We start from the raw sequence: 25,057 nt of genomic DNA, 5'->3' as shown, positions 1-25,057 counted from the left end.
ACAGGAACCAATCACTCCTGCTTTGTAGGGAGTGAAAAAACAGGGCGGATACCTTCAATGGCTTCCTTCTTCAAAGGATATTGTTTCACCACAGGTCTGTAATCAGATTTTGCAGTGATCTGAACAGGTTCGCAGTTTTTTATCCGACCCACATCATATTTGCTGTTTGCCCATAAATTCAGGGGAACCTGATCCCAAAAGTGGGGAAATGTCACTGGGACTGCATGCAGTGAGGTGATTGGATTATCTTTTTCCAAAAGATACACAGAACGTGACAATGTATCTTAGTTTGCCGTGGTCTTTTAAATGCCCCAAGAGATTGAGATAACATGCACCATTTCTGGCATGGGGTCCAATCTGAGGCATGCTTGCATCGATTAACAAATGGGCCCAAATCTCTCCACTGTTTACTAGCAGGTTTTAAAATGGAGATGTGTGGCAGTGAATCGTGTATGTCATAAAATCTGAGTTGTTTCTCAGTCAGAGAAACGGCAGCTGCGCATTCGGTTTCTGTCCAGTACAAGTTAGTAGTCAGTAAGCTGTTATTTAAGTTGCAAAGAAATGTTTTTGCATAGTCAGTGTCTGGTCCGTCTGAGACGTGAGCAGTGCAATGCAAATGTTCAGGTGTCATTTTATCAGAGGAGGGGTTTATCACATCAATTTTTCAGATGACTTTCATACGCTGTTTTGTAATTTTCCCTGTCCATATTCTCAGGTTTGGGAATGCCACATATTGTTCAAAACACACCACTCCGTCTGTGATAATAATCTTCAGTGCTTTCTTCTTTTTTTGGGTGCATTGTTGGATAGTTGTCATGCAGGCTTTCTATGGGAATGCACGTTCAATAGCTTTGCTGACTCCAACAACCCACCTCTCATATGCTCCAGCTGCTCTCCACTCTGATTGTTCCTGGTGATAGTCACCATCTAGGTCGGTGGCGATTCTCTAGAACTGGTCGCTGGTGAGTCTATTCTTCAGTAGTCATCGTAACTCGTGCGACGTGGGACTCCATTTTTTGCAGAACGACACCAATTCCTCACCAAACCGCTTCCATCATGTCCGGGTCTGTCCATCCTCTTTGGACTCTTATGGGACCTGTTGGACCTGGATACTCAACCATAGGCATATTGTAGTTAGGGTGCAGCAAGGATGGGTGAATGAGTTTGTTGGCTGTGGCTTTACCATGTTGTACTGTCAGCTAGATCAGGCTGGTACTTGACTCCTGTGTGTGTGTGACTGGGTGAGCAGCATTTGTTCAGACAAGATGTGAGGCAGAGGGGACTGGAGCACTGTCTGCATTTTTGTGGATAATTACCTCTTTAGATCTGGTTCCTCCAGATGCAGAGCTCTCATCCTGTTCCTTGATTGTTGAAGATATCAATCCATATGACAGGGGTGGGGGAGGTGGTGGGAAGACATACGATGCATCATCGTGCTTGTGCTGGAGGGCCATCATTTAAACTTTTTGCCTCGCATATGCAGATGGAAGCAGAGGGAGAGGTGTTACATGTGTCAGTAGCAAAGCATTCTTTCCCTAACTTTGTCTCTGAACATTTAGGCATTTCTTTCCCGCCGTTTGTCGTTCCCTATGTTCTGCTTCCTTCATCCACAGTTTCCAGCTTTCTTTGTGACCAGCATCTCATCTAAATCCTTTTTAATAATTTTGTTCTTCTTTACCTTTTGGGAAACCCCACTTTTCAACCCACACATGGAAAAACGGTACCCATTGATACCATATTCTTTTTCATGCTTTGACAACATGGAGGAATCAGGACACTCTCTCACAACTTGGACCAGACGACCCCATTTTCCTTAGGAGTCTGCGCGCGCCTTTAATCTTAGAACGTCTCCCTAAGTGTCCAGTTTTTGCCTAGGTAACGACTGACCTATTCTGATAAGTTGTATTTTAACCTCCCGGAGATTAGTTTTGTAGTATACTTACTACTTAATACAAACACTATCAGTTAAGTTCTGTTTCACATGTAACGCTTGTGCAGTGTTGTTTTTGTATAAGATACCTCAGTTTTTAATTTTTTAATATGGCAATAAATATTATATCCTGCAGTTTGTGTTAAATTGTATCCGGTCGGATGGATGCTGAAACTGACTGAATATGGCACAGCCCCACCAGCTGCCACTGGCCACAACATTAAAATGTTGCACGGATTTAATCTATATTTTACATTTTAGACTGGCGAGCATCTACAGAGGAGAACCTTTTAGACTTTTGTAACATGACTGTACCCTCTGATGCCAGTCGCAGGACAAAACTTATTTTTATATTTATTTAATGGCTTATTTTTTAGCCCAGTGGTATCAAGAAACATCATTCTCTCGTGGCTTCCAGCATGGCGATAGATATCTTTTGTTTTATTTTTTATGAGTGGAGGAAGCATCATCACAAATCATCACTATTTACTGTATGAAATAGTTCTGTTACAATAAACTGTAATTTAAGAAACAAACATTGTAGCAGAAAAAGCCTTTAAAATGGTCCTAAATCATTATAGGTAAAGTCATTTCTGTTTTATTCTTGGTCCATCCTGCATGATTTCTTTACAAAGTTATGTTCACAGACTTTTTGAAGTTCTCATAATCTGATTTTCTGTGATCAAAATTGTGATCATCTTCTTAATCCCTGATTTTTGCTGGTTTTCTGAAATGTTGGATCTGCAGGAATGCTTTAATTCTCAACTTTTTTTCACCTTTTTACACCTGTTTATTTAATGGTTTATTAGCCTTTATGTGTTATGATTTAAAAAAGATCATGGAATAATTATTATGGTTATTAAATGCCAAGATAATTTCATAATGATCTGCACCCTCACAGTCACAATTATTTTGGTGAAAATTGTCAATAATATGGACAAAAAACTGGCGGACCCCCTGCAGTACCTTGCGACACCATAAGGGTCGTCTTAAAACTGATTCACAGAAATCAAACATCAGTGATTTTAAGAAAATCCACAATACTGTATATAGGTCACTTCAGACGTCTGAGTGTTTTATTTACATTAATACAGTTAAGTTTTAAGCAAAGTGCAAAAGTCAGCTCAGTTGACTGATTGTGACGGTTTTAGTTGTGTGCTTTGGTTTTCATCCTCTTCAGGGGGCCTCAGGACACGGTGAACCGCGGCAGCTCAGGCGGTGGGGGGGAGACAAACATACAAGCCACAATCAGAAGCTCATACTTTTCCCGTCCATAGCTCCAGCGATGGAGTAAGAGAAAGAAAGAGTGATTGTAGAGAGACAAAAAAATTTGATTATTATGTAATTATTAAGTTAATATTATATCTGATGGAAGCTTGTACTTACTTTTTTTGGCTGGTAAGAGAAAAATAGTTTGTAAGCTTGTTGGAATTTTTGAATCAATCATATTCAATGTTGAATTACCTGAAGAAGATGGAGCTCCCACAAGATGTCGTCTGTTTGGTAGAGTTGGTTGTTTTGGGTTTTTTTAAAAGCTGCATGAGTCTAAAATGCTCCTTTAGGGCTTTCATGGTGGTGAGAGTGGAAGTGGCTTAGTTTGATATTTCTTTGCAGCTTTTTTGCCGTTTTTCCTCTCTCTCTCACCACACAGTTAAGTTTGTTATCCATCCTTCCCTTTAGACGAGGGGTCGACAGCCCTGCCAGTTGCAAGGGCTTCCCGCAGCATTCCGCCCAGGAGGAAAGAAAAGTCAACCCAGTCGTCACGTCAAAGAAAGAGGGAAGGATTAACACACAAAAAAAAACCTCAGTGCAAGACGCTACCTGGGTTTGTGGACAGCCCCGCCAGCCGCAGATGCTGTCGGGGGTTGTTTGCCCAGCCAGACGCAAAGGCCACCCCACAGAGTTAAAAAACTTAACTAAAGAACTTAACTAACTAAATGATACCAATAAATGTTTGGAACTATTTACATACGGAGACGATGGATGGTCCCCGTGCCAGATGTACCTGAATCAGAAACAAAGCGGCAACGATCAATATCAAATATTTTCGTGAAAAGGAATATTTGACGCTGTACAAGATGATCTGCGTTAATTACCCTGGGTTTTCACAACCATCTCAATCTGAGTCGCTGTCATCAACCAATCGTGGCACCTTGGCAGCAGGGATCCCGTCCTCCGCGTCGCTGTCCTCCCTGCGCCTCCTGCCAGAAGGGCACTAGTGGCGAAGATGAGAGACTGCTGTTTAGAGGCAGGAGAAGCGGGGGAGAAGCAGCCAGAGAAGCAGGAGGAAGAAGCGGGGAGGGGAAGCAGCAGGAGAAGCAGGAGGAGAAGCGGGAGGAGAAAGCGGGAAGGGAGAGCGGGGAGAAAGCAGGAGGAGAAGCGGCAGGAGAAGCGGGGAGGAGAAGCGGGAGGAGAAGGCAAGGACCTGGAGGAGAACGCAGGAGAGAAGCAGGAGGAGCAGAGAGAGCAGGAGGAGGCAGCGCAGGAGGAGCGGCAGAGGAGGCGCGGCAGGAGGAGCGCAGTAACGAACCATGATCACCACCACATGCCAACAGGATCAGGAAGGAGGAGGACGAAAAAACAAAAAGTCGGCATGGTAACATGAGGATGAGGCGAAGAAACAACGGCGAGCACAATGAGGAACCGAGAGAGGTTCACGGGTGAACCCACGAGGAGCAGCAGGATCAAGAGGGAAATGACGCTGCCACGCCACCCGGAATGCGTCGCCAAACTGTGGGGCGGGGAAAGGGAGTCTGCCACGTCCATCCCTTCCACCGCCGCCAGGCCACAGCCTCATCCCCCGAACTGATCAACCACCTTGACGACCGGGTCGTCAGGAGCATCTCAGGATCAGATTCTGAGGGCAGAAACGGGCCACCTGAGGAAGAAGAGAAGGAGAAAAAAAGTTGAGATTTCTGATATGCTGCAGCGATGCATGCAATCACTTCAAGAGAAAACAACAAAATGTGACACGTGCAGATATTTGGACAGTTTTCTCTGGCACAATAACTGTCGCACAACATGTAAACTGTGTAGCTTCCTCTAATAAGCAGTTTGTGGCTTCCATAAGGCAAGACATGGACAAACCAGCGCTAAAGAAATGAAGCTTATTCATTCAGATTAGTAGTGAACATTGTTTTTCAGTCTCAGACATGAAAAACAGTGTTACTACTAAATCTGAATGAATTACAGCTTCAATTCTTTCGCGCTTTGGTGCCTAGAATGCCACACACTGCTTATTAGCGGACGATACACAGTTAACATGTTTGTGCCGACATTATTGCCCAGAGACATGCCAAATATCTCACGTGTCACATTTATGTTGTTTTCTCTTGAAGTTGATTGCACTGCATCTGCTGCAGAATATCAGAATCTCACTTTTGTTTCCTTCTCTTCTTCCTAGTTGGCCCGTTTCGCCCTCAGAATCCTGATCCTGAGATGCCTCCTGCCGGACCCTGTCGTTCAGGCTGGTGATCAGTTTCGGGAGGGCTGAGGCTGTGGCCTGGCGGCGGTGAAGGGCGGACGTTGGCCGACCCTCCCTTTCCTCCGCCCCAGCAGGTTTTGCGGACTTGCCTTCCGGGTTGCAGTGGCAGCGTCATTTCCCTCTTGATCCTGCTGCTCCTCGGTTTCACCCTGAAACCCTCCTCGCTTCCCTCCTGCTGCTCGCCTTTTTTTTTTTTTCTTCGCCCTCATCCTTCATGTTCCCATCGACTTTTGTTTTTTTCGTCCTCCTCCTCCTGATCTCCTTGCATGTGGTGCTTCATGTTCGTCCTTGCTTGCTCCTCCTGCCGCTCTCCTCCTGCCGCTCCTCCTGCGCTCCTCCTCCTGCTTCTCCTCCTTGCTTCCCTCCCGCTTCTCCTTTCGCTTCTCCTCCTGCTTCTCCTCCCGCTTCTCCTCCCGCTTCTCCTTGCCGCTCTTCCTCCCTGCTTCTCCTCCGCTTCTCCTCCCGCCTCTCCTCCCGCTTCTCCTCCTGCTTCTCCTGCTGCCTTCTCTCCGCTTTTCTCCTCCTGCTTCTCTGCTGCTTCTCCTCCCGGCTTCTCCTGCCTCTAACAGCAGTCTCTCATCTTCTGACCTAGGGCTCTCTGGAGAGGCGCAGGGAGGACAGCGAACTCGGAGGCACGAGGAGCCTGGCTGCCAAGGTGCCACGTTGGTGATGACAGCGGACTTTCAGATTGAGGATGGTTGTGAAAACCCAGGTACATTCACGCTAGCTCATCTTGTTACAGCTCAAATTTCTTTTACGTATCATATTTGTAATTGAATCTTTTGCCGTCTTTGTTTCTGATTCCGGTAGCATCTTGTGCACTGGGACCCCCTCGTTCCGTATGTAAATAGTCCAAAACATTTATTGGATCATTGTTAAGTTAAGTTCTTTAGTTAAGTTTTTAACTCTGTGGTGTGGGCCTTTGCGTCTGGTCTGGGCAAACAAACCCCCGACAGCTCTGCGTCCTGGCGGGGCTGTCCACACAACCCAGGTGTAGCCGTCTTGCAACTGAGGTTTTTTTTGTTGTTTAATCCTTTCCTCTTTCTTTGACGTGACGGACTGGGTTGACTTTTCTTTCCCCTGGGCGGAAATGCTGCGGGAAGGCCCTTGCAACTTGCAGGGCTGTTGGACCCCTCGTCTAAGGAAAGGATAGGATAACAAAACTAACTGTTGTTGTGAGAGAGAGAGGGAAAACGGCAAAAAAAAGCTGCAAAGAAATATCAAACTAAGCCCACTTCCACTCTCACCCCATTGAAAGCTCCTTAAAGGAGCATTTTAGACGCAATGCAGCTTTTAAAAAAACCCAAAACAACCAGACTTGACCAAACAGGACGACATTCTGTGGCGCTCCATCTTCTTCGGTAAATCAACATTTGAATAGGATTGATTTCAAAAAATCCACAAGCTTACCTAACCTATTTTTTCTCTTACCAGCCCAAAAAAAAGTAAGACAAGCTTCCCCTCAGATATAATATTACTTAATAATTAACATAATAATTCAAATATTATTTGTCTCTCTTACTAATCCTCTTTCTTTTCTCTTCCTCCATCGTGGAAGCTAGGACGGGGAAAAGTATGAGCTTCTGATTGTGGCTTGTATGTTTGTCTCCCCAACCCACCGCCTGAGCTGCCGCTGTTCACCGTGTCTGAGGCCCCCTGACGAGGATGAAAACCAAAGCACACAAATAAACCGTCACATCAGTCATGAGCGACTTTGTCCACTTTGTCTTTTAAAACTTAACTGTATTAATGTTAAATTAAAACACTCCAGACGTCTGACGTGACACTATATACATTATTGTGGATTTCTTTAAAATCACTGCTGTTTGATTTTCTGTGAATCAGTTTTAAAGACGACCCTTATGGTGTGTCTGCAGAGGTATGCAGGGGGTCCGCCAGTTTTTGTCCTTACTTCTTGACAAATTTTCACCAAAATAATTGTGACTTGAGGGTGCAGTCATTAGAAAATTATCTTGGCATTTATAACCAATAATATTATTCATGATCTTTTTTAAATCATAAACACATAAAGGCTACTAAAAACATTATATAAAACAGGTTTTAAAAAGGGGAAAAAAAAGGTTGAAGGATTTATTGAAAGATTAACGCCTTTTCCTGCAGATTCCAAACATTTCTAAGAAAACCCGCCACAAATTCAGGGATTAAGGAAGATGATCACTAATTTTGATCACCGAAATCAGATTCTGCAAAACTTCAAAAAGTCTGTGAACATACCTTTGTAAGAACTCAATGCAGGATGACCAAGAAAAACAGGAAAATGACTTCCCAATCTGATTTAGGACACATTTTAAAGGCTTTTTTCTTGACTACACTGTTTGTTTCTTAAATACAGTTATTGTAACAGAAACTATTTAATACAGTAAATCGTGATGAATTTGCTGATGCTTCCTCCACTATAAAATACAAACTCAATATCTATCGCCATGCTGGACGCCACGCGAGAATGATTTTTTTTTTGATACCCTGGGCTAAAAAATAAGCAATTATAAATAAAATATTTAAAAATAGTTTTGTCCTGCGGGGGGGACTGCATCAGAGGTACAGTCCTGTTAAAAAGTCTAAAAGGTTCTCCTCTGTAGTATCTCGCCCGTCTTAACATTGTAAAATATAGATTAAATCCGTGCAACCTTTAATGTTGTGGCCAGTGGCCCAGCTGTTGGGGCTGTGCCCTATTCAGTCAGTTCAGCATCCATCCGACCCGGATACAATTTACCACAAACTGCAGGAATAATTATTTATTGCCAATATTAAAAAATTAAAAAAAAACTGAGGTATTCTCATACAACAACAAAAACTGCACCAGCGTTACATGTTGAAACAGCACTTAACTGATAGTTGTTGTATAGTTAGTAAGTATACTACCAAAACTAATCTCCGGGAGGTTAAAAATACAACTTATCAGATAGGTCAGTCAAGTACCTATGGCAAACCTGGAATCTTAGGGAGAGTTTCATAAGATTAAAGGCGCGCGCAGACTTCCTAAGGAAAAAATGGGGTCGTCGGGTCAATGTTGTGAGAGAGTTTTTCCTGATTCTCCATGTTGTCAAGCATGCCAAAGAAATATGGGATCAATGGGTACGTTTTTTTCCATGTGTGGGTTGAAAAGTGGGTTTCCAAAAGGTACGAATGACGAACAAAATTATTTAAAGGAATTAGATGTTGAGAGTGCATGTCACAAAGGAAGAAGTGGAAGCTGGAAACTGTGTATGCTTGGGAAGGAGGATAGCAGAACATAGGGACCCGACAACAGGCAGGAAGAAATGCCTAAATGTTCAGCGGGACAAAGTTCGGGAAAGAGATGCTTGCTACTGACACCTTGTAAACTTCTCCCTCTGCGTCATCTGCATTATGCCGAGGCAAAAAAGTTTTAAATTGATGGCCCTCCAGCACAAGCACGATTAGGCATCGTATGTTCTTCCCACCACCTCCCCCACCCCTGTCATATGGATTGATATCTTCAACAATTTCAAGGACAGGATGAGAGCTCTGCATTCTGGAGGAACCCGATCTTAAGAGAGGGTGAATTATCCACCAAAAAATGCAGACAGTGCGCCCGTCCCTCTGCCTCCTCATCTATGTCTGAACAAAGCTCTCCACCAGTCCACACACACACAGGAGTCAGTACCAGCCTGATCTAAGCTGACAGTACAACTATGGTAACTGCACAGCCAACAAAGTCATTCTACCCATCCTTGCTGCACCCTAACTACAATATTTGGCCTATGTGATATCCAGTCCACCAGCGTCCCATAAGAGTCCAACGAGGAGGACAGACCCGGACATGATGGAAGCGTTTGGTGAGGGACTATGGCGTTCTGCAAACAATGGAGTCCACGCGCCACGAGTTACGATTGATACTGAAGAATCGACTCACCAGCGACCCGTTCTAGAGAATCCGCCACCGACCTAGATGGGACTATCACCAGGAACAATCAAGTGGAGAGCAGCTGGAGCATATGAGATGTGGGTTGTTGGAGTCAGCAAATCTATTGGGACGTGCATCCGCATAGAAAGCTGCATGACCAAACTATCCAACAATAACCCAAAAAAAAGAAAGAACGCCACTGAAGATTTATCACCGAGTATGGGGGTGTGGTTGAGATACAATATTGTTGCGGTGGATTCACCCGAGGAGTCCTGATGAATATGGACAGGGAAAAATTTTACAAAACAGCGTATGAAGTCATCTGAAAAATTATGTGATTAAACCCTTCCTCATGATAAAATGACCACCTGAAACTTGAATGCACTGCTCACGTCTCCAGACGGACCAGCCACTGACTATGCAAAACCATTTCTTTTGCAACTTGTAAAATAACAGCTTACTGACTACTAACTTGTACTGGGACAGAACTCCGAAATTTGCGCAGCTGCCGTTTCTCTGACTGCGTAAAAACTTCAGGATTTTAATGACATTTTACCCGATTCACTGCCACACATCTCATTTTAACACCGCTAGTAAACAGGGAGGAGATTTTGGGCCATTTTAATCGATGCAAGCATGCCTCAGATTGGACCTCCCATGCCAGACAATGGGCATGTTCTTCTCAACTCTGTGGGCATTTAAAAGACCACTTGCAAACTTAAGATCACAATTGTCTCGTTCTGTGTATCTTTTGACAACAGATAATCCACATCCCCTACTGCATGCAGTCCCCATTGACATTTCCCCCACTTTTTTCATCAGTGTTCCCCTGACTGTATGGAGCAAAAGCGGTAAACAGCTAAAATATGAGTGTCTGATAAAAAAACTGCGAACCTGTTCAGATCACTGCAAAATCTGATTACAACCTGTGGTGAAACAATATCCTTTGAAGAAGGAAGCCATTGAGGATCCGCCCTTTTTTCACTCCTACTCAAAGCAGGAGTGTGATTGTTCCCTGTGAGACTCTCCAGTACGACTCCTATTTTTCCTGTAAAAAAATCAGACCTAAAGGCCATACCAGATGAATGGCGTTTGTCCAAGACCTGCAAGCTGTTAATGCTGTTCTGAGGGCTCTCGATATTCTCTGTGGTTGATTTGTCTAATGCGTTCTTCTCTGTTCCAGTTCATAAGATTCGCAGTTCTGGTTTGCAATTCCTGTGATGGTTAAACGTTACACTTTCACTAGAACAGTGGTTCTTAACCTGGGTTCGATCGAACCCTAGGGGTTGGTGTGGCTGTGTCTCAGGGTTCGGTGGAGCCTCCGCCCTGGAATTTTTTATACCCATTTGTTACAACATATCTTTGTGAGAGCAATCGTTTTCGGAGGATGCTGGACATAAAAAATAAGAAAGGGAAACAGGACTTTGCTGTGAAAATGACATGGAATCGGCACTTGCCAAGGTGAAGCCACGCATATCTGAACTGGTCTCTCAAATGCACAGCAGAAGTCACACTGAGGAAGTTGTTGTGGAGTCATGCCCTGTGTTGGTTTGTGTTTTTGAACAAGGTGATGGTAATGCAGGTTCACTTTTGTGCACCAGTAAAATCATATTTTATTTTTTACAAGAAGGGTTCGGTGAATGAGCCTATCGAAACTGGTGGGGTTCGGTACCTCAACAAGGTTAAGAACCACTGACTAGATGTGTCAAGGGCTTCACTTCCTCTCCGTCTCTCTTACAATGCAGCCTTGGTCCAGAGCTTATCTACATTGTCCTCTTTCTGAAGGCTCGCTCTCTTACAGTATGTTCCTGACCTAACTCCCACCTTTTTGGGTCACGTGTTAACCCCAAACGGCAAGTCTCTCTCTGCTATTGTCAACACACCTAAACCACTCACAAAGAAACAAGCTATGTCTTTTTTTGGGGCATGTGTTCATATTGCAGACATTTCATTCCTAACTTCTCTGTGCTTGAACCTGTCCTTTGAGACAGAGGACGTCCAGCGTTAAGGAGATTAATGATTTATCCGTGAAGAAGAACAGGACCTTTGGAAAATTAGCATGCGGTTGCCATGGCGACGGGAAGCACGCTAACCCAAAGTGCCTGACAGACGCTTTTAGAAAAAAGTTTGTTTTTAAGTGGAGACACAGCCCTGTGTGTTTGTGTTTAAGACTTTAAACGCGTTTTCTACAAATTAACGAGAAAGAAACTCAAGGACGGGAGCGGAGGGTTACAGTGAACATCGGTGGAGACGCCCACCGGCCTCATAACGGAGCCGGATTTATAACGTGCGGAGTTTACGGGCAGTTAAAACGGTTCCGTCGAGTCAAGGTTAACACATCAGCCAACAGTTGCACCGTTAAACGACATGCTCGGTAAATACGACGAGTCCTGGATAGGATTAACTCTGTAGTGATGCTGAGAGAGAAAACAGGATACTCTTCCCATAAGGTAACGAGAAATACGGGCAGGAAATAAATCAATGCCAGTGGTGAGTTAGCAAAGTGATGCTAACTATAGCTGTTAGTTAGATCAGATGTTGTTTACCGTTAGCTAACGTTACATCACCTTTTATTTAACAATATGTGCCTTAGTAATATCACTTATATTACTGTAAGTTACATTTTGAACTAAATGAATGTTAACTAATCAAATTTCCTGCAACCTGGTAAGCTAATCTTAATTATATTATATACCATGGTTCAACTGTTGAGTGTACTTTTATTGCCAAATAACGTATTTAACTAATTTGATCCAATTGAATTGAATTTAAATATAACTTACATTACATTTAGTCATTTAGCTGACGCGTTTTATCCAGAGCAACTGGCAAAAAAGGGACACAATCAAGGTACAGGGTGCAATTATGCTTTTAATGATTAACATGAGTAAAGTCAAGTGAATTTATTTGTATTGAGAAAAAGCACCCGTTTTGTTTTAAATGTCTGTCTATATGAGTGCATTAATAAGGATTTTATGATGTGTTTTCAGGTGTCAGAGGGTAAACACGTCTCTGAGAAGATGGTAAAAAATAAGAAAAAAACTGGAACGCGTCCCAATCACTCTTACACATGCAAGATTAAAAAAGATGCCTCCCGAATTGCGAGCAGCAAGGACCGGACTCCTCCAGATGACCCAGCCGACAGTGACAAGCCTCCTATTCCTCCAGAGCTTCAGATGAACAGCCAAGGTCAGCCGGGCTTTTCAGACAGAGTCTTTCTGCTGGCCTCAGTCGTGTTCCAGAACATCCACCTGGAGAAGCCCGCTGCCCGCTGTTTGGTGAATTATGGCAAAAAGAGAGGGCTCCCATTACCCGAGTTCACAGATGAAGAGATGCGACGTACAGCTTATGAGCTGACCTTCAATACACTTAAATGTGAGTGACTGGTGTAGTTAGTTAGATTTGTTTAACCTTGTCTCATTGCAATTTTTCCTTCCCTCTTACCTTCCTTATTTTTATTTTTCTGTATACTTTGCATGTATGTGAACAAATATCTACACATTTAAACACTTACCTTGTGTGACTTTGGACTGAGGATATCAACAAACACCTTATTTTGATTAATTTCAAGTACATTAGATTGCAAGTAAAAACCTATTTGATTCCAGGCAAACAAACATGCCATTTGAAATGAGAATGAATAGCCCCGGGGAAGTTAATTGACAGGTAGAATTGGATATAGATAGATTGATGAAGGGCAAGTAGAAGAGAAAAAAAATGCTTGAATGACCAGGGGGAATTCTGTGTGATGCTACAAATCTATTTGGCCCATAATCTGTTATCTGGGAGTAGGGTGGGGTCTGGGTGACCGAAGTCATGGGGGTGTGAAATCATCATGGTGATAAGGGAGGGGAGGTGAGCTGACTGTCAGTGCAGGAAGATGGCTGAAATCGATTTAATGCATTCTTAGTGGAAGGAGAGGTCAGTGTAGTAGGAACAACCTCGTAGCCGTGAATGACTATCCATCCGCTGAACCTGGATAAGCCACAGGCTTCATGCCCCACAATTAATCTACAAAATATCCATCATCACAAGCCCCAGCACCCTGCTGCAATAACCTTTATTAGTTTTACAGCTGTAAGTTATAGCACTTAAGAGAGCATTTAGAGATCCCATTGCTAGGACATTGTTTTCATCCATCATCCCTTTTTTATACATATACATGTTGAGGAATTAGAATTATTGTTGACACAAAATATGTTAATGTACTCTAAAGAACATGAACTTGAGCTCTACTTAGAGGGAAAAATAGCCTTGAGCTTAGAACAAGTACAACATCTTTTTAAACTTAATTCCCTTTTTGTTCAGAGCTTATTCCAAAGACAAATATTTTCTTATTAGTGTTGTGTTTGTGCAGTTTTTCTCTACTAGTTCCCATCCTAGCATGTCTGACATTTCTAGAATTAGTTCATTTGTAGAGTTTAAGTGATTCCACAACGGAGACAACTTAACGAAAGAAGTAGCTAAAAGGGACACAGGGATACAGGCAGGAACCTGTAAGTATTAGTTCAAGTATTTTGTTATTTGAGGTGAAATCTGTTGTTACAATATGTGTATTTGTTCATCATTGATACGTGGGAATTGTTACGCAGCTTGGTACTGATAATTAATTAAACTTTCCTTATGCTGTAGAGACATGGTTGTCGACTTGCCACGATCACATACGTATTTTGGTCACATGTTAGATTCACTCAGACTGGCTGTGTGGTGAAATTGGGTGCAGATTAAATGGAGGGAAGCCAATAGGAATCTCTCTCTCTCTTTCTCTCTCTCTCTCTCTCTCTCTCTCTCTTCCTCCCTTGATGAACAGCCTCATTTTGGGTGCAGAAATTGATTTTGCTAGTGACACACACCCATGCTGGTAGTCACACACACACACATCATTTGTGCACTGCCTTGAAATGACTGATCCAAAATTGAGCTGAGGTCAGTTGTTAAACTGAAGGAGAAATGCTTCAACAGCGAAAAAACACGCAGAGTAAAATGCCAATGAGCTGGTATTGATCTTGTGATTATAACTCTTATCTGCTTAAAACACAAAAGTTGCTCAGTAAGCTCTGTATCGGTGGCTGAGGACACAGACTTGTCTGTTGCTGTGATTGTCTGTCAATACTAAAACATGTCATGGGAGTTGGTGATGATGTTTACCCTGGTGTAGATTTGACATTTCATAGCATAACAAAGACAAAGCTGAAGTGGCCCAAATGACAGAATATCAGCAGTTAAGTCCTTTTTGCCTTCGCCGCCTCTCCTGCTTCATTTCTTCATTCTGTCTCTTTTATATCTTCAGGGCTGTTCGATTTCTTTGACCTCTCCCGTCTCTCTTTTTCATCTGAGTGACTGTCTGCTTAATCACTGACCTAGAGATACTTTATGTTGTCAAGGTTTTTCTTGTTGACTCATACCTTGTGTTCTCAGTGCTTGAGGTATGTGCAGATGTTAAACTATGTAAAGCCTTTTTTCTGTTTACTTTTTACAAATGTTGTTGACCTTTTTGCTGGCCATGAGAGTCCCCGTCCTCTTCCCATGCTCCTTTTTTTCCACTGGCTACTCCTCTGAGTATGTCTGCCTCATTGTCCATACGGTCTGACTGGGCTGCCAGATGCCCTTGTCAGATGACTGTGACTGCTGTATTCACTGTTTGCAACTAGAAACATTCTTTGGACCACTTTGTGTTAGGCCTGATTTAGAACATGAGAGAGAGACTTCACCTTTCACTCTTATTTTCCTTGGCCACAATCAGAGAGTTACCATCAGTCCAGTTAGATTTGCCATAGATTCCAAAGGTGATTTTTAACTTATGGCACAATTTTTGGCTGGTGCTCTGTTAGATTAATGTGCTATTGCGTGCACTGATGTGGAACATTGTGAGACAAAGGCCTGGCTGAAGAGCTGAGGAGCCTGCATTCAGGTCTGGCTGTTTCACTAGGGATTTCTTTGACTGCAGTCACCATTACTCACTGCTCATTGTATTATACCTGGATGGAGGCCACAAAGCACACTTCAACAGAAGTCCTGTAATGACTGGTGTCTCCTGCTGGTGTAGGAATAATTTCTTGTCGGACTGATTTCAAGCAATTTTCTGAGAGTCAGGTCGTCTGATTTGAGGAATTCTCTCCTGTCCCACAAGTAAAACCAAGGCACTGTGTCCTAGGTAAGTGATTTATAGCTGAATTTTCTTTGTTTTACTCAACCTGCTGTGTGTGATTTATAGCATGTGGAAGACCTCTACAGGCCAAAGCATCATGGGTCCCTCTGGGGTTTATGCTGCTCTGTGTGCACTAAGTGGTTATCACTTTAGGGCTTATCTTTGAGGCCTTCTGCACTAATGACCACTATTGTAAATCCCACTGACCTGCATCTGCTGATGATGACCTGCATCGCTGCTGATGATACACGTTTATTTCCTCAATTAAAGATAAGCTCTTTTACATGCAAACATTCATTTGTGTTCTTGACTGTTTGTGTGCGTATGTCCACATGCAGATGGGTGTTTGTCCTGTATTACACACTATCTACCCAGTGTGCATTTGGCTGAGACCCAGAGTACAGTTTAACATGATTTGTGATGTTGTGATAGGTTAACAGCAGTGTCTGTGGTTTCCATGGTGTTGCAGTGGACAAGCTCCCCTTCTGGGCGTACATACTATTTTCATCTTAAGAGGTTTGTCTTTCCAGAATAAGAATTAAAACAACAAAGCAACCACAGCACACACAGATAATGTAAAAAAAATGTGGGTTTTCACACCCACACTAACACCAGCACCTAATTCCCACCTTTCATTCACTCATTCGTTGTGACATAAAGAGGCTTTTTCCAACCTCACTGGAGACACATCGATATTAGAGATATTATAATTTCTTTCCATTTGCAGTGTGTGTAATGAGCAAATACCTTACCAGCAGAGTGGCTTTGGAAGCAGCTGTTGACATGATACTGTAAATTTGATCTTAATCTCCCTTACATTTGAAAAGGAGAGCCCGCTGTTCACATATAGGTGTGGAAGTGATACATCTGTGTGTGTTTTATTTCAGAGAGAAAGCATCCTGTAGGCTAGAAAGATAGTCACTGCCTTCATGATATGACAACCAGAGCAGGAGGATAAAAAAACTCTCACTGCTTTAAAGTTCATAGTCACCCCCTTTAAGATTACTGTTGAGATTTGATAAAAGAAGGTTGAGCAAAGTTTAATTGTATAGCCCAAGAAGAAAAGGAAAACTGACAGACCCAATTTAAGTCCATAAGTGTAAAATGAGACATGTTTGTACATCAGGTAGTATCAGGTACACAAACAGTCTACCAGTCATACCGGTCAAGCCTTTTATGAAATAAGTGACTGTGTGTTATATTTGCTTTCACTCATCATGTTTGGATGTAGCCAGTTTATTATTTCAGATGTCATTAGTGTCATTAGTCCTTTGATTGCCCACACTAAGTCACCACAGACAATAAATGAAAGAAATTAGGCAAATGAAGAATTAGATTAACTCTAATTAAGCACAAAATAAGCATTTAATCATGGGAAATGAGTCCTCCCCCATCTAATTGAATTATCTTTTCAAATTAAATCACAATCATTTGGGGTGCCTCTAGGAGCCTCTCCTGCTCTTTGTTCTAATCTCTTTTCTCTCTTTTTTTTGAGGCATGTTCTCATCATTAGATATGGATTTCTCCTTTGTAGCATATATTTTACCAGTTAATGGATAGGAGTAATTTCTTGTGCCTGTATCTCATGCTACAGATGACAGCGTCGGGATTAGTTTCAAGGGATAATTAGACACTGATATAAGAGATACCACTAATATGCATCATTATTACTCAGACACATAATTAGTAATGGAAATCCTCATCAGAACATATCCATCTTCCTTCGACCTAACCTCGTTTTACTTTGTTTCTGCACAGATCAAGATCTGGTGGAGTACATCATCACTGACAGCCGCTTTTACCTTACTCATCCAGTGGTAAGTGAGTTCTATAGGAGCAGTATTTTTAAACACAGCAGTGGTTTAAAAGAAGTAAACTTCGGTGACTTTCAGTTTGCTGCTGAAAATCCAAATTATTATGAGAATAGATGGATTTTTTCTGAGTTTAGCATGCTGGTATTCCTTTGTCTAGTTTTGTTAACTAATATTACTTTATTCATTTGTTTGCTTTATTTATTTTCTATATTTGTTTACTCCATATTTGTGTCCTACAGTATCAGTCATACTCCACATGGTATTTGTTTTATTCTCTAGATCTCTGATTAGGGAATGCAATATTGAGGTATTACCCTGGTACACTCCTTTCATCAACTCACAAAGCACCTCATGTCTTTTATAGTCGCTATCCTAATCAATGACAATCACTCCCCTTGGACTCACACATCTGAAAGGTACTACTGTATGTGGCAGAATATGCCTTTTTCTTTATTGCTTTTCTCAAACAACACACCCCATTAATTAGTGATGAAATCAAAATGCCGTAACAACCCAGGGGCAATGTTTTTGGATGTGGTGTCTGAGTCAGTGCACAACGTGGAAAAAAAATAGGCTAATTGCCAGTATTCCCCTTTGATCACACGTTGGCGTGTCGATCAGCCGCTATTATCAAATCAATAAGTATTATATTCTAAATTTCCACAGGGAATAACAGATACTAGGAGATGTTACTGATGTTCACACCATACATTTATTTTTTTACCAGCAATTTAAACAATCAGAATAAAATATAATTGACTATTTACTTGGCCTCTACTGGCTAGGTAGGATTTGACTTTTGAAGCTCTGTTGTGTCATTGTCTGACTCTGCTTGTGCTCTCTTTGTGCACTTTTGGAGCTAGGCCAACATTATTGTAAGGTTGATTTAATGTTATTTAATGTTACTAGTAGCTGAGAACAGGAACAGGTGAGTAAAATGTAGTGCTCCCTGGGCAACACAGTTCATTTGAGTTCATTGTGAACCTGATAGGAGAGGCAGAAAGGGCAGCTTGTGAGAAGTGCTGGCGCACAAGAAAAAGATTAAGATTAAAATGTAGAAGTGTTGGTACAATGTACTGGTGAGTACCTGGCTCCTGGAGTGTATTCTGCACAGTGTCGACCGTTGATATGTCCTAGGACCGGTGTGCTGAATATTATTACTGATATCAAGGATATGCTGTGTAGACACAGAAAAAAAAGATTCCCAACACTGCAGTGAACCCGTGGCAGTCAGACAGTAGTAGAATGCTCTGAAGACGGGATTGGCATGTACTTTTGCCCTACGACACTCCACATAAAAAAAGCTGTGGAAAAAGGAGGGCTGCTCTTGTGTCTTTCTCTAAGAGTCTGGATGGTGATAAAACATGCACAGAGCTAGTCTGTGTGTGCACAGCTATAGAGAAGGAGAGTAATGAAAGCTAGAGGTGGTGAATGTGTAAACTGAAACAGAGCTGTCACGGATAGTACAGATTGTAGACAACCAACGTCAACTTTAGTGACGGCGCAAGTATGTAGACATTAATACACATGAATGTGTGTTTGCAAGGCAATCCCCCGCACAGACACACACACACACACATAGAGTACACTCACACTGTAGCCTTGTGAAATATAGTCCTGGGTGAAATGAATGGGTCTCCCTATGTGTCGGTGGCAGGTCGTTACTCTGCATCCCTCTAGCGAGACAATAAAGCCCAGACACAATGAGACAGTCTTTAGAACTCACTCTCACCTTCTTTTACACTGCTGGCATCTATAAAGTTCAACCTTGATAGAGAGAGGAGAAACAGAGTGGGTTAGAGGGAATAGGCAAGCTGGAGAAGAGAGGTACGTGAGGGTGTTAGGGGAAAAAATGAGAATGAAAAATGAAGATATACGTAGACTGGCTTGCTGAAAGAGCCCTTAGGCACATCTGATCACAATGGAGCGAGAAAGTGATACTTAAAAAGAAAATAGCAATGTGACAATGTAGAGGCAAGCATGTTAGGTACACTCACACACTGAAAATGAAATAGGCCTAAGCTCAGTGTAAAATGAGACATGAAACTTTAATTAATGAATCTTCTTGAAAGTAGTTCTGCTCTGTTCAATTTTAACAATCAACATATGAACCAATGATATCAACTGAGAATTCATCAATGCTTCATGTATTTTCTCATCATACTTGATAGTTGGTATTTGAGCATAGCATAATTAACATGATTGTTAAATAAAGCTTGTGGTCACATAATAACATTGAAAATTAGTCCACTAAGTCAGTTTCATGTGCATGTTTACTGCAAGCCAGCTTGCCACCATGGGACGCTGTTGCCAGGCAACTCAATGACTTGGAATTTTCCCACACCCAAGGGTTTAACCTTGATAAAGGGCAAGTGGAAGTTGAGGTAGAGAGACGAGAGAGGAAAAGTGGCGTGCCGTAACCTCTCTCTGAAACTGACCTTTCCGAAAATGAAATCAAATACTGCTGGAATGAATAATAAGTGCTGGCTAATTCCTTAGCTCCAGCATAAACCCTTGTAGCGTTCTAGCTTCTCGGCCCATTAGCCCAGTAGTGAGGCTGTTGCAAGCTGCCATGGAACACCATCTGGCACTAAATGTGGTTGGTGCCCTCCCACCCTTAGGGACGGAGAGGTGGAGAGGGAATGAGAGTAGAGAGAGAGCGTAGAAAGCTGAAGGGATGAAGATAATTGTAGAGGAGAGGTAGAGACATAACTCAGGCTTCCTCCTATGTTTAATTAAGTGGCAGCAATGAGCTCATAGCAGGACATCCTTGAGCTACTGTGTGTGTATGTGTGCCAGCAAACTGGATAATTAAGTATTTAAATCAATACAGATTAATTGTATCACTGCAGCCAACAGTACACTATTAGCAAATGTCATGCTGTGTTTTGGTTTTGTGCGGATGTAGATTTTAGATATGTGCCACATGCAGCTAACCTTTGAGGTGTGATTCACAAATTAAAAGTGAGAAATGAGAAATTTGTCTAAGAACAATGCATTGATATACAATCGTACCTTATTGTTCTCTTGCTTAAACAGAAGTCACCAATTAATTTCACTTTTTGTTCTCATGCTCCAGCCAAATGATCAGATGAGCCTTGTTGCCGTCATGCTCTATGACTTCCAGGCGAGAAAGTTCCTCCCGAGGAAATCCCGGGGGAACAAGGAGATCATACAGGAAGTCAGAGATGTGGAAAACTACCTCCTCAGGTAAGGAGAAAAAAAGATAATACAGAGAAAAGAACAAAAGAGTAGAAAGATACCAAACTTGGAGTGGAATTATCAAAGGGATCACACATTTAGGAAGATATATAGCAGAGGTAAAAAAAAAAAAAAAAACTTTTTCTATTGTATATGTTGTCTGTAGGTTTAAGACCAAGCTGGCAGTCTCACTGGCCCGCTACAGGATCAAACATGACCTCTGCTCTATTGAATGTATCCTGCCGGAGATTGTGAGGACGAAGCAGGAGAGATCAAGAAGTCTTCCACTTTACGCATGGATCAACACACTGAAGGGCAGGTCAGCTGAGCCTGCACGAACATGCACCACTCACTCACACACTTAAGAAGCAGATAACGTACACCTGTACATATCACACCTATACATAAACACAGGAATGCACTGTAAGCATATATATAGTCTGTGTAAGCCTCTACGCACACACACACACACACACAGACACACACACAGACCTTTAACTTCCTGCCTAATGTTTTATGGGCCAGGTGCCCAGCTGACATCCAATTAAACCACAGTGTGTGTGTCACAGTCACTGTGTGTGTGTGTGTGGGAGGGGTGCCACTGTGTGTTCTCGCACACTCCCTGACAGGCTGATTCAGTTAGGTGTAAATCCTGCTGCTGTGGACAGATTCAATCAGCAACAACCCTCAGCGAGCTCTGGGACTGTAAAGGTCACCTGTTGGGACTAGTGGTGTGTGTAGATATGTGTGTGTGTGTGTGTGTGTGTGTGTGTGTGTGCATGCATGTGTGTACCCCAATGGCTTTTATAGCACATTTTACTGTTAAAGTCTTGTAAAAGGCCACATAGCAATTCTACACTCTATTATTATCTATGATGACGGTCTTCCTGTTTCTCCCACCTCTCACCTTCTTCCCTCTTTCCCCCTTTATCTTGAGCCTCCTTTAATCTGCTCTCCTCCCTCCACCTCCTTTTGCCTCCAGCCTTGATGAGGTCCAATGTGTGCTGAAGAGTGCAGGCTTCTCAAAGGTGAAATCGATTGGGCAGCTGGAGGGCCAGACCTTCTGCCAGGATGCCCACTGTGGGGATGCACTGGTATTCCCTGCTCATCTCAAGGCTCAGCTGTATTCCACCAAGCTGCTCAGCGACCACAAACTCATTATCCAGGTAGAAGCCACAGAGAGAGAGAGAGAGAGAGAGAGAGAGAGGGAGTGGAGGTTTCATACAAGAGCAGCCTTCTCCCTGTAGATTTTCATATAGCTGTGGAAATCAGTTCAGCTCCATCAATCTTCTCTGATATTTATGTTTTCACTTTGGTAATGGACTTGCTCAAATTGATTATAAGTCTAAGATCCCTTATGCCAACTAAGATTAGTTTTCCCAGACACAGATATTTCACATCACTTCCTCTCATACTTCACCACGAGCCATAAAGCGTTCTCAGGTCTGGGAGGGGGAGAGCGGTTTAATCATTTAATTTCTACCCCATTAAAGTCAAGCTGCCATACAAACTGTAAGCAGCACATAGCACCACAACGCAATTAAGTCAAATTTTGCAGCCAAATTCAAATATTCAACACCACTGCCTTGTTAATCACCTCCTACTCGCTCCATTTTATGAGCCACCCTCATACTTTCTCTCCTCTGTTCTTCTGCATTTCGAAATGTCCTTGTTCTTCTCCTCGCTGGTTTGTCTTTCCTGTCAAACCTTGTGATCTGGATACTAAGTACAGAAACTCAAGCCCGGTGGTTCCACAGGGATTCATTCAGCACTATTTTCAGAGGGGATCCCATTGATTGAAGGACATCTCTGTTGTAATCTGACTGCACTGTTACTCACGGTCTTTCTCTCTTGCTTCCCCTTGCTCTTCTTGCCTCCCCACTGTAGCTACTTTGGAACTGTTGTTCCAAACTCCCTCTTCTCTCTCATCTATACCCACCTCAGTTTTATTTACTGCTTTCATGCAGTGCAACTTTTCCTCCTACTTTCTCCAATTTGTGTCTCAGTTTGTGTTGCTTCTTTGCAGAAATCTGAATCTAGAATTCTTGTTGTTGTCTGCTGCTCCCTTTCAAACTAACATTGTGTCTGTAGGATAAATCTTGCAGCCTGGGCCCAAATGCAGTATGCTCCTTGCTACCGGAGGAAGGAGATGTTCTTATGGTGGGCTGCTTCTCTGACCTCACTGTCTCCCACACTGCTTCCCTAATTGCCGAGAAACATAAAGCCATCAGCAACAACCAGCCTACAGTCTATGTTTGTGTCAACAATCATACAAGCGCTCAGAGGGAGGAGCTACAGCAGGCCATCACTGCCATGGACTGCAAAAGTAGGCATAAAATGGATGTGACCATGAGTGCATTATCTGTTTGTGTCTGTGTATGAGAGATAAAAGAGGAGATAGACAGAAAGAGACCAAAGCAGAGAAAACAGCAGTCTGTTTTGACTCCACAGGCTATTTGTTGTTCATTTGAATGAAAAAGAGAATGGAAAACTGAATATATCTGGTTGGTGTTGTCACATTAGTCCATTATTTTTTCCAACTGACCACTTTTGAAAAATAACTATTATTGTAAAGTGATTGTGTTGTTGACATGATTTTCATGAGCTGACCAATTTCAACAAACATTTGGGATATTTAGAAAGCCAGCAACAGGAACCAAATGTCATTTGCATAAATATGTTTTCATTTGTGTATAATCGCCAGGAAATAAGAATTATGTTTTTGTGAACTTTGAATGAGCCTTTTCCTCTTCCACGGTGTCTGTCATGTTTCTACAGTAGCCCAAAAACCTTCACATAAATCCCTTCACATAAGGAAAGAGAGTGTGAAACAAGGGGGTTGCAGTCTGCAACTACACTGCTAGATGCCACTAAATCCTACACAGCAGTCAATTAAACAAAGCAGATGTGTGCTTGTGTTTAAACTCTATGTGCATTCTGCCCAGATGTGAAGCTGATACCGGAAGACTTCCTGTCTTTGGAGAGATGTGACAAGCGACTTCAGAAGGTGTGCATCATCCTGTTGACCCCCAAGTGTTCTATGTCTGCAGTCAGCAACCCGATCGAATTCATACTGCAGGAGAATGGAGGTACACAATGATTTATGCACTACAGCTGAGCCATAAAGGATGGATTTTAGAAATACATGTTGTAACCTAGTGTACATTACACTCTGTTGTGTCCATATTGAAATAGAACAAAGGTACATGCATGCTGTTGGTTGACAGCATTCATTCTCACCCATACTCTATGAAGATTATTTAAATTTCTAGCTCTGCATAGTCCTTACCTCTACATGTTCAGGTCTTTCTAGAAAAATGTGGTAAATGTTTTGGACCAACAGGGTTATCTGAGGTTTAAAAAAAAAAGTAAAATGGTTTGAAAGTAAAGTTGTACTCAACTAAATAGATCAGAGATTCTGGTCTTTTGAAGCACTTCTTCGTTTTCTCAGACACAGACCTGCTGCAGGACTTATCCCAGGGCTCCATAGCCCAGAGCAAACTGGATGCTCTGGTGGCCCAGCAGAGGAAAGATATTGATCACGCCTTGAAGTGTGAGTGTTGAACCACTTGCTCTCACGTTGACATGCGCACACACACACACACACGCACGCACGCACGCACGCACGCACGCACGCACGCACACACACACACACACACGCACACACACGCACATACGAGCTCAGTCTAGAGCGCGTACCCTCTCTCACCTCTCTGACACGATGAGGCTTATACTTCCTAATTATCTAATCTCGTATGCCATTAGACTGAAGCCTGTGGTATCCCGCGGAGATCGTCTGAGTCTTAATTAGGAATGCTAATGTTGCTGTGTGCCGGTCAGCCACAGTCTACTGCAGCTTTCCTTGCATATTTTAAACAAGTGATTAGTGATTCAGCTTTGTGTTGCTTTCTGTAGAACTGGAATATGTCAGAGGGGCCTACTTTCACAACATACTCTGTTCTGTACAGATGTTACAGTTCTATCCTGCAATCTGCTCAGTTGTGCTGTTAACGTTGTGTTTTATTCCGTTCAGTAGCGTTAATCCAAGTCCATCATCTACACTCATTAGCCTCAGTCCATCTTGTGTTGTTCAGCGTTCTTCTTTCTGTGTTAGTCTGGGTCATGCTCATTGAACAGGTGGAGTCTTTCTGTTACAGTAATGAAAACCAGCTCCTCTAATCACACTGCCATCGATCGGCCCCTGACTACGGTTTTGCCAGTGTAGATACTTTCTAATAGGACTGTTAATTAATGGTGGGTGTGTATTGAGTGCTTTGGCTTGGTTGAGTCGATGGTCTCATTTCAGTGTCTCTACATACGCACACGCACAGTCAAATGCTAAGACAGAATTACAAACACACCTCCACAATGTCCTAGTTGTGAGGCTGGTGTGTTGTAGAACAGGACATCTAAATGACAAATGTTTCTGCCTCACGCCTCAGTATCCTCGTCTTCTTGACTCGGTTCCACCTCCTCAGAAGCGACATTTCACAATTGTTTGGAGCCGATTTGCCACATCCAAGCAGGTTTTATTTGTTATCAGCTTAGTGTTAATTGTTTCTGTCAGGCTATAATTAGTGAGCAAGAAAGAAAT

General features: G+C 42.5%; 1 protein-coding gene and 1 long non-coding RNA gene across 3 annotated transcripts in view; one reads left to right on the top strand and one right to left on the bottom strand.

Moving 5' to 3' along the window:
- The window catches only part of LOC104927293 (putative methyltransferase NSUN7), a 43,412-nt gene that overhangs the window by 12,652 nt on the left and 5,703 nt on the right, over window positions 1–25,057 (top strand). Inside the window, exons 1-9 of one of the 2 annotated variants that reach the window (XM_019253766.2) lie at window positions 11,453–11,750; window positions 12,291–12,675; window positions 17,207–17,265; window positions 20,342–20,472; window positions 20,630–20,782; window positions 21,446–21,629; window positions 22,555–22,789; window positions 23,409–23,552; window positions 23,915–24,016. In XM_019253766.2, coding sequence (XP_019109311.2) covers window positions 11,715–11,750; window positions 12,291–12,675; window positions 17,207–17,265; window positions 20,342–20,472; window positions 20,630–20,782; window positions 21,446–21,629; window positions 22,555–22,789; window positions 23,409–23,552; window positions 23,915–24,016 — 1,429 coding nt within the window. In that variant the 5' untranslated portion in view covers window positions 11,453–11,714. Of the gene's footprint in view, window positions 1–11,452; window positions 11,751–12,290; window positions 12,676–17,206; window positions 17,266–20,341; window positions 20,473–20,629; window positions 20,783–21,445; window positions 21,630–22,554; window positions 22,790–23,408; window positions 23,553–23,914; window positions 24,017–25,057 lie in introns of those variants that run through there. The other variant, XM_027280969.1, reaches the window with a different exon arrangement.
- LOC113746192 (uncharacterized) lies at window positions 3,084–3,553 on the bottom strand. Its single transcript, XR_003462669.1, has 3 exons — window positions 3,395–3,553; window positions 3,317–3,325; window positions 3,084–3,207 (listed from the first exon to the last, which is right to left on the bottom strand). It is a non-coding gene; the product is annotated as an uncharacterized LOC113746192 (long non-coding RNA).

This window comes from Larimichthys crocea, chromosome I (genome assembly GCF_000972845.2).
Source record: "Larimichthys crocea isolate SSNF chromosome I, L_crocea_2.0, whole genome shotgun sequence".
Lineage (NCBI taxonomy): Eukaryota > Metazoa > Chordata > Actinopteri > Sciaenidae > Larimichthys > Larimichthys crocea.
Note: the sequence above shows the minus strand (reverse complement) of the source record. Positions and strands in the feature narration are given on the sequence as shown.